At 44.0% G+C, this 16,705-nt stretch overlaps 2 protein-coding genes across 2 annotated transcripts in view; both read left to right on the top strand.

The window, feature by feature from the left end:
• LOC139452441 (insulin-degrading enzyme-like) overlaps positions 1-8,494 on the top strand; it is a 30,549-nt gene extending 22,055 nt beyond the window's left edge. The window contains exons 21-29 of the mRNA XM_071233917.1: positions 1,011-1,131; positions 1,495-1,586; positions 1,859-1,970; positions 2,720-2,887; positions 4,146-4,270; positions 5,019-5,166; positions 5,952-6,013; positions 6,612-6,770; positions 8,238-8,494. Of these exons, the coding sequence (XP_071090018.1) occupies positions 1,011-1,131; positions 1,495-1,586; positions 1,859-1,970; positions 2,720-2,887; positions 4,146-4,270; positions 5,019-5,166; positions 5,952-6,013; positions 6,612-6,770; positions 8,238-8,339 (1,089 nt within the window). The 3' untranslated portion in view covers positions 8,340-8,494. The remainder of the gene's footprint in view (positions 1-1,010; positions 1,132-1,494; positions 1,587-1,858; positions 1,971-2,719; positions 2,888-4,145; positions 4,271-5,018; positions 5,167-5,951; positions 6,014-6,611; positions 6,771-8,237) is intronic.
• Positions 8,495-12,786: 4,292 nt separating this feature from the next.
• Positions 12,787-14,775, top strand: LOC139451970 (putative protein FAM47C). The gene is made up of 2 exons (XM_071233252.1): positions 12,787-12,906; positions 13,621-14,775. Exons 1-2 carry the CDS (start codon positions 12,787-12,789, stop codon positions 14,773-14,775), a joined length of 1,275 nt encoding a protein of 424 aa, XP_071089353.1.
• The last annotated feature ends 1,930 nt before the right edge of the window (positions 14,776-16,705 follow it).

The raw sequence follows: 16,705 nt of genomic DNA, 5'->3' as shown, positions 1-16,705 counted from the left end.
CACTGACTGGGAAAATTACAGTAAAAACATCATAATTTGATTTCAGTCTCACTACTAATTTGCCCTCAAGTTACAATATTAATGATCATAACCCCCTACCCCATCAAGTGTCAACTCGGGTATGCCCCCGACCCATTCAGATATGCCCCCTCCTACTCATGTATGTCCCCTCCCACTCAGGTATGCCCCTCCCCACACAGGTATGCACCTGACACTCAGGTATGCTCCCTCCCACTCAGGTATGCCCCCTCCAACTCATGTATGTCCCCCTCCCACTCAGGTATGCCCCTACCAACTCATGTGTGTCCCCTCCCACTCAGGTATGCCCCTCCCCACACAGGTATGCCCCTACCAACTCATGTGTGTCCCCTCCCACTCAGGTATGCCCCTCCCTACTCAGGTATGCCCCTCCCCACTCGGGTATGCCCCCTCCAACTCATGTATGTCCCCCTCCCACTCAGGTATGCCCCTACCAACTCATGTGTGTCCCCTCCCACTCAGGTATGCTCCCTCCCACTCGGGTATGCCCCCTCCAACTCATGTATGTCCCCCTCCCACTCAGGTATGCCCCTACCAACTCATGTGTGTCCCCTCCCACTCAGGTATGCTCCCTCCCACTCAGGTATGCCCCCTCCAACTCATGTGTGTCCCCTCCCACTCAGGTATGCCCCTCCCTACTCAGGTATGCCCCTCCCCACTCGGGTATGTCCCCCATCCACTCGGGCATGTCCCCACCCACACAGGTATGCCCCCTCCAACTCAGGTATGCCCCCTTCCACTCAGATATGCCCCTTTCCACTCAGGTATTCCCCACCCACTCAGGTATGCCCCCACCCACTCAGGCATGCCCCCACCCACGCAGGTATGCCCCCTCCCACTCAGGCATGCCCCCTCCCACTCAGGCATGCCCCCACCCAATCAGGTATGCCCCCTCCTACTCAGGTATGCCCCCAACCACTGAGGTATGCCCCTCAATTATATGTATATGTGTATGTGTGTGTTGCCTGCAGTACTACCGAGGGCTGAAGAACTTCGTGGCAGAGCAGCCTCATCAGCACGCCATCTACTTCACCTCTGTCCTCGTGTCCGAGATGGTCTGGACCAAGTGCGAACTTCTGGAGTCTTTAGATGGTCAGTATGTCCAGGCTCGCATCATGGTAACTCACACGATTATACATGACAGCAGTTGGTAAGGAGTGCTGGCTAATGAAACACTGGTAGATTTTCACCAATTTTAGTTTTAATAATAAGGACACTCAGGACAGTCTTCGACCTTTACCTTTAAGATCATGTGAGAACTAGTGTATCTTAGCAAACATTGTGTCTTTCTACAATTTTTGGTTCCTTTTTGGGGAACACTTTGAGAACAGAGATACCATGTACTGTAATGGGAGGTAGAGTGGATGTAAGTGGAGATTAAATAACATCCATGTAGCTCCTGATAGTTACTTTCGTCCACCTCTTGTGTTGATGAGAGTTTTGTGTGATGTACAGATGTGACGCTGGAGAGACTCCAGGCCTTCATCCCCCAGCTGCTGTCCAAGGTCTACGTGGAGGGCCTCATGTATGGAAACATCACAAAACAGGTACTTGTTGTTTCTTTTATTTGGTAGATAATGTAAATGATTTAGTCTTTATTAACCAGTGAAAATATGATTTTGATAGTTGACATTTGACTGTCTTTGTACACAGATGAAAATTCTCAAGTTTGTATTGTTTTGTTCTTTTGGAGAATACCAGATATTTCCACACGAGTTGAGCCTAATGTAGTTGATTTATGAGAGGCGGCATCTCCATTGAGAAATAACATGATGATTTTTAATGATGATGTTGAAACTGGGGTCCCTCTGTGTTTCAGCGGGCTCTGGAGATCGGTACTCTGATAGAGACAATACTTCGAGAAAAGAGTGGCTCCAAACCGCTTCTGCCGAGTCAACACAAACGCACACGGGAGTTACAGTTGCCTGATGGTATGTTGGGAGGGTCAGTGTACAGAGTGATGGTATGTGGTGGGGTCAGTATACATAGTGATGTTATGGGAACGGGATCAGTGAACAGTGTGATGGTATGGGGGTGGGGTCATGTGCCGTATGTCATGTGCCATGTGTCATGTGCCATATGTCATGTGTCGTCTGTGGCATGTGCTATATGTGCCGTATGTCATCTGTGTCACGTGTGGTATGTCATGTGTCGCACGTCATGTGCCATATGTCATGTGCCATGTATCATATGTCATGTGCCATATGTCGTGTGTCATGTGCCATATGTCAATTGTTGTATGTCGTCTGCGACATGTGCCATGTCATGTGTCATATGTGCCTAATGTCATCTGTGTCATGTGTTGTATGTCATGTGCCATATGTCATGTGTCATGTGCCATATGTCATGTGTCTGTGGCATGTGCTATATGTGCCGTATGTCATCTGTGTCACGTGTGGTATGTCATGTGTCGCACGTCATGTGCCATGTATCATGTCATGTGCCATATGTCGTGTGTCATGTGCCATATGTCAATTGTTGTATGTCGTCTGCGACATGTGCCATGTCATGTGTCATATGTGCCTAATGTCATCTGTGTCATGTGTTGTATGTCATGTGCCATATGTCATGTGTGTTTTGTGCCATTTGTCATGTGTCATGTGCTGTATGTCATGTGCCATATGTGGTTTGTCATGTGCCGTATGTCATGTGTGTCATGTGTCATGTTGTTCTGCTGCAGGCTGCTACTACATGTACGAGCAGACCAACACGGTGCACAGCGGGTCGTGCATTGAGATTTACTACCAGTGCGGTCGCCAGGACACGAACCTCAACATGCAGCTCGAGCTCTTCTCCCAGATCATCAGTGAACCCTGCTTCAACATACTCCGAACTCAAGAACAGCTAGGTGACTACCACACAAACAGTACAAGGCTTTTTTTACACAGTCTAATGTGGTTAATAATGTAAATCATAAAATTAACGTGAAACTATGTGAAACTTGCGATTGTCCCTTGCTGATGACACATTATGACCTGGAAATACTGGAGTTTATTGTCACGTTCACTGCACATGAAACAATGACGTTCCTAACAAAGCTCCAATACACAATGTCACTTAGTGCTTGATGTAGCACTTCCCACATCTTCCTGAGGCAAGGGAATTAAATGACTATAAAAGGCCAGTTTCCACCCAAGCCGAACTAGGCTGGTATCCCAGAGTTACATTTTGGCTTGACTAACGAGTCTATGCATAGTCCAATCAAAATTGCATAACAAACTAGACATTCTTTTTGTAAGCATCATGCAGATTTCGGTCGACTGCAGGAGTAAAGCCTGCTGGGCATTGACAGATATTTTGCAAATCTTCTCATGTTTTTAATCAAGGTGCTCAAGTGATTTGTTGAACTTTGTGAAGTAAGACCCGTTTGAGTACAATATAGATCTTGTTAATGGATCAGATTGTCTTCACTGTGCGCCACCATTTTGTTTCGAAGCAAATGCAAGTGATATGAGAGGTGGAATCTGATTGGTCAATAGGAGGGACATAGACGGGACTTGACTCATGATGGTCACTGGTGGCGCTACAATTGAGCCTGGAAATTCCAGCCTAGTTTGGCAAGGGTGGAAACTGGACTATAACAGTCAGTTAATGCCCTTGCCTAGGGGAGATGCACTTCCCACCAATTACCATGTCAGGTGTTGTCAGTTTACACAAACTGATCAAGCAGTTATGACAGTTGTCAACTGTATATGATGGTGCCTATGGTCTTGGCAACTTTGTCAAATATTAGCTAAATTAGCGGACTGCAATATTAGCTAAATTAGCGGACTGCATACAGATGTCATACAGAAATAAGAAAATTTACTATGACACAGGTATTGACCAGCAACTGTTAAACCTAAGGGGGATACTGAGGTCCTTCAGGTTAGCTGCTAAGTATTTGAAACCAGGGATTCTCTGATTCTATAACTTTTAACCAAAGAGATATTACAACGACTTTGATTAAATTGCTGAAGAAATAGTTGATGGGTCGTAGCTTTAATAGTAGGGTCAGTGTTGTAGATTCATATGTGTTCAAGGACTTGTTACTTTAGATTAATGTAAAATAACTATACATAATGTATGGTATTGCTTTGTATCAATGAATGCTGTGTGTTTTTCAGGGTATATAGTGTTCAGTGGTCTGCGTCGGTCCAGCGGTGTCCAGGGACTCCGTGTGATCGTACAGTCAGACCGACAACCATCCTTTGTGGAGTCTCGGGTCGAAGCCTTCCTCAAGACTATTGATGTAAGTCCTGAAGAGATTTGGTTTGTTTGGTTTGTTGTTTTATGCCGCACTCTGCAATATTCCAGCTATATGACGGCGGTCTGTAAATAATCGAGTCTGGACCAGACAATCCAGTGATTTACATCATAAACATCGATCAACGCTATTGGGATCGATGACATGCATCAACAGTCGGCAAGTCTGACCCCCCGATCCTGTTAGTCGCCTTTTACGACAAGCATGGGATGCTGAAGACCTATTCTAACCCGGATCTTCACGGTTCAGTTCTGTAGAGTATCATCCCAATGATCAATGTCTTGAAAAGGACATAAAGATGCCAATATTTGTGTATGGGCCATGGGATTGTTTTGCATTCCATCAATCGCTGGTATGCCTGGCTTGATTATTTACATCGTGCCATGATATAGCTGGAATATTACTGACTGAGGCTGAAAACAGTGAGTGAGTATGGTTTTATGCCGCTTTTAGCAATATTCCATCAATATCACGGCGGGGGAAACCAGAAATGGGCTTCACACATTGTACCCATGTCGGGAATCGAACCCGGGTCTTCGGTGTGATGAGCGAACGCTTTAACCACTAGGCTGCCCGACCACCCCTTTCACATTCACTCACTTTTGGGTACATGAAAACGGATTGACTGAATGCAAGGTAACATGTGCCTCTGTCTTCACCAACTGGTATGATGGAGAGACATTTGGGTGGACAGTGCAGGAATACTGACCTGGAACTATTTTTCTGTGTGTAGGACTACATCAACAAAATGAGTGAAGAGGAGTTTGACAAGCACGTGAAGGCCCTGGCAGCTAAACGTCTGGAAAAGCCCAAGAAGTTGTCTGTGCTGAATGGCAAGTACTGGGGAGAGATTATCTCGGAGCAGTACCACTTTGACAGAGGTAAGTGTTATGTGTAGGATAAACCACGTCTGAAGGTTTTTATGATATTTAAGCCCTGCATCCGCGGGATAAAACCAAGGGGCATAAGTCCCAAGGTTTTATCCCAACAATAAAGGTTTTAAATGTCACAAAGACAGGGGAAATGTTTTATCTATCTTACAAACCGAAAAAAGAAACTTGAAACAACATTGATCAACATTTTTATGTTTCAAACATACTTTCCATGCACCTGAGGAAACAGGCGTAAAATATCTGTTGCTGGTGTACGGTACTTGTAAAATACATTTTCGAAAGCATTGTGATTTATTAGCGCCCCTGTAGCCTAGTGGTACACAAATTTGGGCTACAGATACAAAGGTTGCGTGTTCGATCCTCTGGAATATACATGTAAGGAAAACAGTTGTCATTTGATTTTACATTTCATTACAGGGGTGGTCGGGTAGCCTAGTAGTTAAAGCGTTCGCTCGTCACGCTGAAGACCCGGGTTCGATTCCTGACATGGGTACAATGTGTGAAGCCCATTTCTGGTGTCCCCCGCCGCGATATTGCTGGAATATTGCTAAAAGCGGCGTAAAACCATACTCACTCACTCACTCAAAGCAGCATTTCACCAAACTCAGTCATGACCTAACAATTGGATACTCATATCTAAGCTCACGGTATCAGATTGCACCAACTCTGTTTTGTTCACTTAATACTCCGACTACTGTTTATTTCACATATATGTTAATGATTAATGTTTAATGGGTTTAAGCTGATAGTAAAGAATGTATGTTTCTATTTAGATAATGTGGAAGTAGCGTATTTGAAGACAATCAGCAAGGAAGATTTATATACATTCTACAAGGTAAGTAGCATAGATCTCCATGGTTTGGAGTACCCAGTCTATCATTGGTTAGAGTGGTGACAATGGCATCCTCGATTATCTTGGGTATTACATCTCCACTCTAATATATTACCCTGGAACAATTCACCATCATGTCTTCATTTAGAATCAAATGTCACAATCCTTAAAGTAACCGTCCAATCAAATTATATATTATAGGTCACATTATTGTGTGTATCATTTAACCTCAAATCCACACTGAAATTCACAAATTAATTTTTTTCCAAAACTGCAGGAATTTCAGAAGGAGTTTTTCTCTCACGTTGTTATCTCCCCTGTATCCATGACAACAAAATAGTGGCAACTGACCATGCATAATATTTTCTTTATTATGTCGCAAGAAGGATCTGCGTGTACAATCAGTGTCTAACACTTTAGCTCAAAATATATTCCAATACGTATCACAGTATATCGCAGTACATATCTTTTGCCTGTACACAGCACTAGTTTTTATCATACTGGCTACAGTACTGCTCATTACAATATTCAATCACTCCTTGATTTATGTCTTCTTTATTTACAAAGACATTGCTTAAATGTTTCATGTCTTGCTTTGTAGTCCTACATAGATGCTGATGCTCCCAGGCGGCACAAGTTGAGCGTGCACATCATCTCGAGTAACCCTGGTGACAAGATGAATGGGGATCAGACGACAGCGCAGCAGGTCAGTGGCCGGACAGATGGGCCAGAGGAGGAGGTCATCATCACAGGACCAACGGTAGGTTGCCTACTTGTTTTAAGTACCACAGGAGCCATGTGGGGATCCACTGGTCTCCGGTGCCATAGGAGCCTTGCAAGGATCTACTGGTCTCAGATGCCATAGGAGCCTTGCAAGGATCCACTGGTCTAAGGTGCCACAGGAACCTTGCAAGGATCTATTGGTTTAAGGTGCCACAGGAGTCTTGTGGGGATCTCCTGGTCTAAAGTACCACAAGATCCTTGCAAGGATCTACTGGTCAGATGCCATAGGAGCCTTGCAAGGATCCACTGGTCAGATGCCACAGGAACCTTGCAAGGATCTATTGGTTTAAGGTGCCACAGGAGCCTTGTGGGGATCTCCTGGTCTCAAGTACCACAAGATCCTTGCAACGATCTACTGGTCAGATGCCACAGGAACCTTGCAAGGATCTATTGGTTTAAGGTGCCACAGGAGCCTTGTGGGGATCTCCTGGTCTAAAGTACCACAAGAGCCTTACAAGGATCTACTGGACTTAGGTCCCATAGGTGCCTTGCAAGGATCTACTGGTCTTAGGTCCGATAGGTGCCTTGCAAGGACCTACTGGTCTAAGGTGCCACAGGAACTTTGCAAGGATCTACTTGTCTCAGGTGCCATGGGAGCCTTACAAGGATCTACTGGTCTAAGGGGCCATAGGAGCCTTGAAAGGATCTACTGGTCTCAGGTGCCACAGGAGCCATGCAAGGATCCACTGGTTTAAGGTGCCACAGGAGCCTTGCAAGGATTCACTGGTCTAAGGTGCCACAGGAGCCGTGCAAGGATCCACTGGTCTCAGGTCCCAAAGGTGCCTTGCAAGGATCTATTGGTCTCAGGTGCCACAGGAGCCTTGCAAGGAGCTATTTGTCTAAGGTGCCATAGGAGTCTGCAAGGGTCTACTGGTCTCAGGTGCCACAGGAGCCTGCAAGGATCTACTTGTCTAAGGCCCCATAGCAGCCTTGCAAGGATCCACTGGTCTAAGGTGCCACAGGAGCCTTGCAATGATCTACTGGTCTAAGGGGCCATAGGAGCCTTTCAAGGATCTACTGGTTTGAGGTGCCATGGGAACCTGTAAGGATCTACTGGTCTCTGGTGCCATAGGAGTCAGCAAGGATCTCCTGGTCTCCGTCGCCATAGGAGCCCTCAAGGATCTACTGGTCTCAGGTGCCACAGTAGCCTTGCAAGGATCTACTGGTCTCTGGTGCCATAGGAGCCTGCAAGGATCTACTGGTCTTAGGTGCCACTGGTTTAATGTGGGACCCCTACCCATGATTATAGGTTTCTGATGCCAAATCACTCATGCTATGCTGTCATATAATGTCACATTTAGTGGGGGTATTTGAAAAAGTATGATTTCTTTTCAAATAAGCACACAAATACTTGGGTTCATAATGTTTGTTTTTCTGTTTATGAAACATTTTGGTGAATTCGCAATATATGTCCCAGTGACATTACTGTCTCTCTGTGTTTTAGGCAACAGTGGTGAAAGATGTGTGGGACTTCAAGAGGAACCTGGCCCTCTACCCCCTGGCTCAACCATACATGGACTGTTCCAAGGCCAGATCTAAACTCTGAACACCTTTGAGCATGGACTTTTCCAATGGCGAACTCTAAACAAGGAACGTTCAATGTTAAACTGCTGCTCTCTTGATTGGAACTGAATTAATAGGTGAAAATGAATGTCAGAGGTTGAGAAGACTATGATGGGAATATAATTTTTCAGGTAGGGGTGGGAGCTAGTTTGGGGTGGGTTCTAAATTGGCTGGGTGAAAGGGAAGGGGATGAGATAGTGAGGGACAGTGGGACTCTATACATCCCATCCTATCAACTATCCTGGGTGGGTTGGGGTGGGAAGGAATTGGGTGGGCGGGGCTGGGTTTGGATGAGAGTTTGGGTGAGGCTTACACTTTCGTAGAGTAACATTTGGAAAGCCAAGAACCTCATGCTCACACACAAGAATTAGATGTTTACGTTTTCCTCGGGTGTTTCCTGTTGCCTTGCAAGTTTCACAATTTGGTATTTAGAACCATATTGTTTGTCATCTATCTACACCACGATACTTGTGATACCCAGCATGAAGACTTAAAGTTCGAGCCACTGGCATCTTGTGTGTATGAATTGTATGTGAGGTATGAGATGCACTGGTGCAAGCAGGGAGGCATCAGTGCAGCTTGTTTTAACATCTTTAAGTAAAAGACATAGGTGTTGTTTGCTGTGTTCAAAATTATGCATGAAAGTCAAGGGAATAGAAGGGATCCTTGTCACACACCCAATATTTAAAGTTAAGATTTAGGGAAGTCCTATAGGATCCCATCACCCACCAACACTGGATGTTGTACTGTTTTCTCCCAAACATGGATCCAACATATTGGTATTTGGTGGCTGCGCTTGAACTAAAATCTGAATGGAAATATACTCACCAAAAAAAGAAACTTGAATGCCATAAATGTTGGTTGATATATGAAGAATTACTCATATCAAAGAGATATTAGATTGGTTTAATGCACAAATGAACATGCTGTTATGTTGTGTGAACCGATGCTCATGAACACATCACCTGTTACATCATTGATATTCGAGATGCACCATTTGTCTAGTGCAGGATTAGCGTGTAAAGTTTGAAATTCATGTGCAGCATATCATAATAAGAATAGAGACTTTGTGGTAACGCTTGACTGATTGTTAGTGGTAAGTGGTACACATTGGAAACATCACTTCTTAAAGTACATACTTTTCTATATGTTTCTATGGTTTGTGTTTCTTTTGGCAGTGAGTATATATCGGGGAAAAATTTACATATTGAATAATACACCAAACACATGCCTCCCTGTATTCCCTTACTTCTGCCCATGAGTATATGTGTGTTGATGACCTGTGGTGTGCTGCTGTGTTGATGAGGGCTTGCAGGTGATGCCCAGGTTGTGACTTCTACACATGCTGCTTGTCTTAGTTTGCTTGGGACAGATGCTCAAGCTAGCAGATTACCCTCAGGTACAGCACTTTCATAATGACCCAATATGACCCATCCTCATGAGGCAGGGGCATATTTCCCTGGTGATTAATACAGTGAATTATGACCTGTGTAAGCTAGGTCACCTGCAGGCAGGTTTGCAGGGACACTATGTTTACATAGGCGCTTCTGGTAATTTAGAGTGACAGGTTTTGCTGTTGATTGGCTTAGAAAAGTGTCTTCTTTGTCAGGACACAAGACCAATATTCAATGAGATGTAGACTTATTATCTGATTGTTTAATGATGTCATTATCTGATCGTATGGTAATGTCAACATCTGATTGTGTAGTGATGTTATTTAATAGCTGTTTTAGTGACATCATGATGGTGACATCATTATGTGGTTTAATGACATCATTGTTTGATGATCATCTTCAACTGAATGTGTATCTCACTGTGGCATTTTTATTGGCTGATAAAAATATCATCTTCTTCATCAGGACACAAGATCAATATTCCAGTACAATAAGACTTTGATCTTAATCAAATCATGACCTTTTCTGAAAGGCTTTCCTTTCCTACTTGTTGCTAATATTAGACTTATGATATCCCATGTGGGAATGTCATCATCTGATTGTTTAGTGATGTCACTGATTGACTGTATGTTGATATCATTATCTGATCGTATAGTGATGTCATTTTATGATTGTATACTGATGTCATTATCTGATTGTATACTGATGTCATTATCTGATTGTATTGTTATGTCATCATCTGATTGTATCGTGATGTCAACATTTGTTAGTATAGTGATGTTATTTAATAGCTAGTGACGTCATGATTGTGACAACATTATTTGGTTGTTTAATGACATCATCGTTTCCTCCAACATCAAGCTCACAAGCCGTGATTACAATAAAATACTGTTGAAGACTGGGTTAAACAAAACTCACTCATTCCCTGAATCATCACTTTGAGTACTAGTTTCGCTTGTCTGTCTCTTCCCTCGAGGGGCGGTCGGGTAGCCTAGTGGTTAAAGTGTCCGCTCGTCACGCCGAAGACCCGGGTTCGATTCCCGACATGGGTACAATGTGTGAAGCCCATTTCTGGTGTCCCCCGCCGCGATATTGCTGAAATATTGCTAAAAGCGGCGTAAAACCAAACTCACTCTTCCCTCGAATCATGTGTTACATTGTCCAAAATGCATTTCGCTGTTGGGAAAATATGTCAAAACTATTGTATTCTGGTCATTGTATGTATGAAACAATATTCTTGATAGACAATCTGGGAGGTTATATTTACTTGTAGCTGAAGTTTCCTGGTTTCTTCATGGCATAGTAATGTTCCTATTGTACAGGGGGCCCACACTCTTTCTGGCTTCAGACTTCACAATAGTGAACTTAGAGAAGGCACATCATGCATACTTAACAAACTTATATACACTAGATTCCTCCGTAACTATGAATACATAGGGCTAGTTTGTGGTATAGTCATGACATCGCTTTTCTATCTTAGTAATGTTTGTTTGTTGTTTAATGACGCACACAGCAATATTCCAGCTATATGACGGTGGTCCAACAGCGACTAACGGCAACGATGGTCAGGCTTGAGGACTTGGTTGATGCATGTCATCGTATCCCAATTGCGTGGATCAATGCTCATGGTGTCAATCACAGGATTCTCCGGTCCAGATTCGATTATTTACAGACCGCCGTCATACAGCTGGAATATTGCTGAGTGTGGCGTTAAACAATAAACAAACACACAACAAAACGTAATGAAATGTGACAGGGTATAACTTGAGGAAGTCCAAGGAACCGCACTCCGTGCACAAACTTTGTGTGAACCCAACTGGTGTCTGAAGCAGTTTGTACAGACGCTGGATGCAAGGCCTGTCACGTTAAAAATACGGCCTTTTTGTGTCATGTAATCTGAACGCTCATTGGTCTGAGCACTGTTGTTTTCCCTCTTGCTGAAATCTGATTGATTGATTAAACACACAACAGCCGTATGTATTAAGTGATAATGGATGAACTTGTGTCTACAAATCCATGAAGTCTGGATGAATGTTTAAGACTTCAATAAGTCCTGCCGGTTGAGTTAGTCGCACTGCTGATGACTTAATGAAGCAGGGCCTGGAAGGATATGGACAATTATTTTTGATAATTTGCATTACAGAAAAAAAGACTGACATTATTAGTACCTTTAGTAGTATTAGTACCTTTGGCCAAACATATTGTTGTTTTTATCCATACATTCAGGTTTTAGTTGTCTCCCTTTGTTAGCCCTGGTTTCAATGGCCAAATCATTTAAGCAGGAACAAGCCCAGTGCTTTGATGTGACAGTTTTTAATCAAATGTATTCTGTAGTTTCTGTGATACTTCTATGGGACTATGATGCAGTGTTAGTGTAACCAAGGAAACTTAGGATGTCATGGTAGTTGTTAGATTTCTTTAAATAATTTAATCCATTTTCATTTGTATTTTATGAAGTTGATTAACCATCTTATCTTGACATGAGTGTTATGATTGCGTATGAATTTGTACATGCATTTCACTTGATTCCTCCACATGATTTTACACATGGTATGTGTTAATAAAGTGTATATACAACCAATGCTGTGTTTGTACTGATTGTCTTGGTGCATGTACAACAAACTTGAGGAAATATACAGCTAGTATCTATTTGGTTTATTATAGTCCAATTTGCGTTCCATTTTTCCAAAGTGAATTACCAACCAAATACATACTGAACCACAAGAGAAACGTCACCATGGATAGATATATGAGAAACCTTATTTGTACAAACACTGTTAACATACTGTGTCATTCAGCCATCTTTGAATCTCGTTCCACAGGTGCTCAATGGAATTTAAATCGGGACTGAGGGCAGGCCACTGCATGGTTCTGACGTTTTGCTGGAGGAAGTCTCTTGTTGCTCTCGCAGTGTGGGCTCAGGCGTAATCATGCTGAAACTCGTGGTTGCGGCGACGTGCCAAATGAGGTATGGCGTGTGGTCTCAAGACTTGATCAATGTACCGAGCTGTGACACCATTGCCTCTCCCAGGACCAATGTTCTGGAAGACCACAGGGCCGACCCTCTGTGCAAGACCAAGTCCACCGCACGCCATGATGCTCGGATCACCCCATGAGTCTCTCAACAATACAAGCATCCGAATAACGTTCCCCACGGTCGGTCTCTCTCTCTCTCTCTCTCTCTCTCTCTCTCTCTCTCTCTCTCTCTCTCTCAATATCCACACCGGAAGCACAATTGTTCCTGTGAACTTGGACTGTCACATTGAGGTCGTGAAGAAGCCTTTTCATTGGTTGGCCGCATGTTCGTGAATTTGTTTATTGACCAGCTAGTCTGTACACTGGTACTTCAACGATGAATTTCGTGAGCATTTTTGTCAACCAATCCAATCGCTATCGCGGTATCTCTTGCTGCGACTAACGTTAATTCAGGGTACGAAGACACGATATAAACACGTTTTAAGAGGTTTATCAAAAGTCGTACGGAGTCTGTCCGAAAATATCACGAAACGTAAGACAGCAAACTATGAGGCCAAGGAGGAAATGTTTCTGGTGCATCAGCGCCTCACGCTAAATCCCGACCATCAATTATTTTTATTGCCACAAAAGAAACGTTCCCGCATTATACGAAGCAGATTCTACAAAAATGAATCCATAAAATGAACACAAACGTAATTGACATTGAATTAAGAGCCATGTTCAATGTGAAGCGAGAACAGGAGTTGTAGGCGAGGACGGTGCAATACCTTGTATCATTCCGCGCTGAGAACAGAATGTATCGGGCGGGGCCATGTCTCACACCATCCTAATCCCTCCGACATAGACTAAAGTATATTCTCAATAACTTACGGCTATCTACTACCAACGCAACAGCAACAACAAAAACGGCGGCAACAAGTAACCAACAGCTATCTACAACCACCACAGCAGCAAGTAACCAACAGCTATCTACAACCACCACAGCAGCAAGTAACCAACAACTGTCTACAACCACCACAGCAGCAAGTAACCAACAGCTGTCTACAACCACCACAGCAGCAAGTAACCAACAGCTGTCTACAACCACCACAGCAGCAAGTAACCAACAGCTGTCTACAACCACCACAGCAGCAAGTAACCAACAACTGTCTACAACCACCACAGCAGCAAGTAACCAACAGCTATCTACAACCACCACAGCAGCAAGTAACCAACAGCTGTCTACAACCACCACAGCAGCAAGTAACCAACAGCTGTCTACAACCACCACAGCAGCAAGTAACCAACAGCTGTCTACAACCACCACAGCAGCAAGTAACCAACAGCTGTCTACAACCACCACAGCAGCAAGTAACCAACAGCTGTCTACAACCACCACAGCAGCAAGTAACCAACAGCTGTCTACAACCACCACAGCAGCAAGTAACCAACAGCTGTCTACAACCACCACAGCAGCAAGTAACCAACAGCTGTCTACAACCACCACAGCAGCAAGTAACCAACAGCTGTCTACCACCACCACCACGCCCACCACCACCTCCACCACCACAGGAGCAACAACAAAAAACAGCAGAAGCAAGTAATAAACAGCTATGTACCACCACCACCACCACCACCACAGCAGCAACAACAGCAACAGCAAGTAACCAACAGCTATCTACCACCAAAGCAGCAACAGCAAACAATCAACGGCTATCTACGACCACCGCTACAGCAAGTAACCAGCAGATATCTACCACCGCCGCAACAGCAAGTAACCAACAGCTATCTACCACCACCGCAACAGCAAGTAACCAACGGCTTTCTACCACCACCGCAACAGCAAGTAACCAACGGCTTTCTACCACCACCGCAACAGCAAGTAACCAACAGCTATCTACCCCCACCGCAACAGCAAGTAACCAACAGCTATCTACCACCACCGCAACAGCAAGTAACCAACAGCTATCTACCACCACCGCAACAGCAAGTAACCTACACCGCAGCCGCCGACGCCATACCATGCTCCCGAGGATGTCAGATTCACTGTCCCTCCCAATGTTGTCTTAGCTAGAACGAGTGGCTGTGGAAAGACTATGTTGATGAGGTGAGGTGAAATTGGTCCAAGATTATTGCACTTATATAGCGACGTGCATGTGTATGTGTTTGTGCGGCGGCTTGTACTAGTCCGGACTGATGCCGATTTATAGTGTTAGCCCACTGAGATACCATGCCGCAGTTAAACATCAATACCCCACTCAGACACAGTATACTCACTCTGAGCTGACCAGTCCTTGTTTTAGCCCCTTAATGCCGAGCGCCAGATAGGGTAACAACAAGTACCATCTTTTAACGTCTTTTGGTATGACGCGTCCGGGGATCAAACCCCGGACATTCTTCTCTCCGGACGGACGCTCTACCACTAGACCACGGAGGCGGTCGACTATGTTGGTGTACAATATATCCTTGAACTGATTCATAAACCCACACCCAACACTATCGTATGATGTTATACTTAATAAGGTGCACTCAACGTCTCAGATAGACAGACGAGTAACAGATGTGAATTATGTGAGCTATTTTGGCTACGGTCCCTCTTCAAACCTATTTTTAAGTGAGATCCATAGATCAAGAAACAGATAAGCATCTCATTTGTAGAGTGAAACAAAAGCCGTTGTTGTTTTATACTCGCTTTATTATTTTTCGAACATGAGTCTTTCAAGTGCAACCTCTTTGTATAAGATTCAAACCACTTCTATAATCAACTAACATGCTGAAGCCATTTTAAAGTTGTATAACAAAGTTACAGAGTACAACAAAATGTGAGTTGAAAACACAGTGACCTATGCAGACGACGTTCCACACTCCACGCACAGAGGGATAATGTCGGAGAAGTGGTACTACATCTTCTTTGATGTAAATATTAATTGCCAATGCAAGAGAATAACCAGTCTAGATTATCCACCGAAACAGATTCCATTTAGTGTTAAGTGCTAAACAGCTGCGCAAATTATATGAATGGACAACTGAAAATCAGTGATGACACCAGGGGCGCGTTGCAAGCCACCAATCGCTTAGAGAAAGCAACTTACTCGCTCACCCAGGGGTCTGCAACAGTTCGAAGCGCTTGCGCACTCTTCCAAAATGGCGGCGTAACCACCGCTTGGTTGCCTTGACGTAATGAAGAACGTAATAGAAGAGGCTCGATGACGAGCTGATCAAATTTATGACTCCTTTGAAGACGTGGATCCGACCGAGGATGATGGGGTGTCAGCTGCCTTCGCTCATTTCCTCGTTGATCCAGTCAAGAATTTCTTCTTCCGCTGTCAAAGTTAGCCGCCATTTTGGTTTGACAACGAAGCGACTTCAGCCAGCGATTGTTTCGCTTGCAAGCGGCGTAAAGTTGGCGCACTGTTGTAAGGCGAATCGTTGTACATCGCTTGCAAGCGATTGGCGCTTTGCAACGCACCCCAGGTGTTCGTGAAAAGGGTAAGCATGTCCTACCCTACCAGGCACCCCGCCATTCACACAATTCGTGTTTCTAACACTGCCTGGTTAGCCGAGAAAGATGACGTGTTTAGCGTTTACCTCCCGTATTCAAAGGTGATAACCACAAATATAACACTCACTTCTGAAGTGGTTTCAAAGAAACCTTAATGGGATATGTCTTGTTTATTTGATCACAGTTCAAATAACGAGGTCCTCATTACGTATTGGACGTATCTGAAATAGAGGGTAATGTTAAATATTGCTCCATTTAACCAAGAGCATTGATCAGGTATCATTGAAATCCCATGATTCCCTGTTATTGCGCCATGCCTCCAAAGACGCCATTTTCGACTACGGCTAGAAAGCTCTTTAACTCATACCGACGCGATCTTTCCATAACCAATCAGATTAACGTCGCTTCTCACCGACCAATCAGAATGTCCCTGTGACGTTGAACTGTCTGTTTGGCTAACTCAAATGTGATTATGCATAATGTTATGTATATTCAAGG

Source organism: Haliotis cracherodii, unplaced genomic scaffold, assembly GCF_022045235.1.
Source record: "Haliotis cracherodii isolate W230 unplaced genomic scaffold, xgHalCrac1.p SCAF_9, whole genome shotgun sequence".
Taxonomy (NCBI): Eukaryota; Metazoa; Mollusca; class Gastropoda; order Lepetellida; family Haliotidae; genus Haliotis; species Haliotis cracherodii.
Note: the sequence above shows the minus strand (reverse complement) of the source record. Positions and strands in the feature narration are given on the sequence as shown.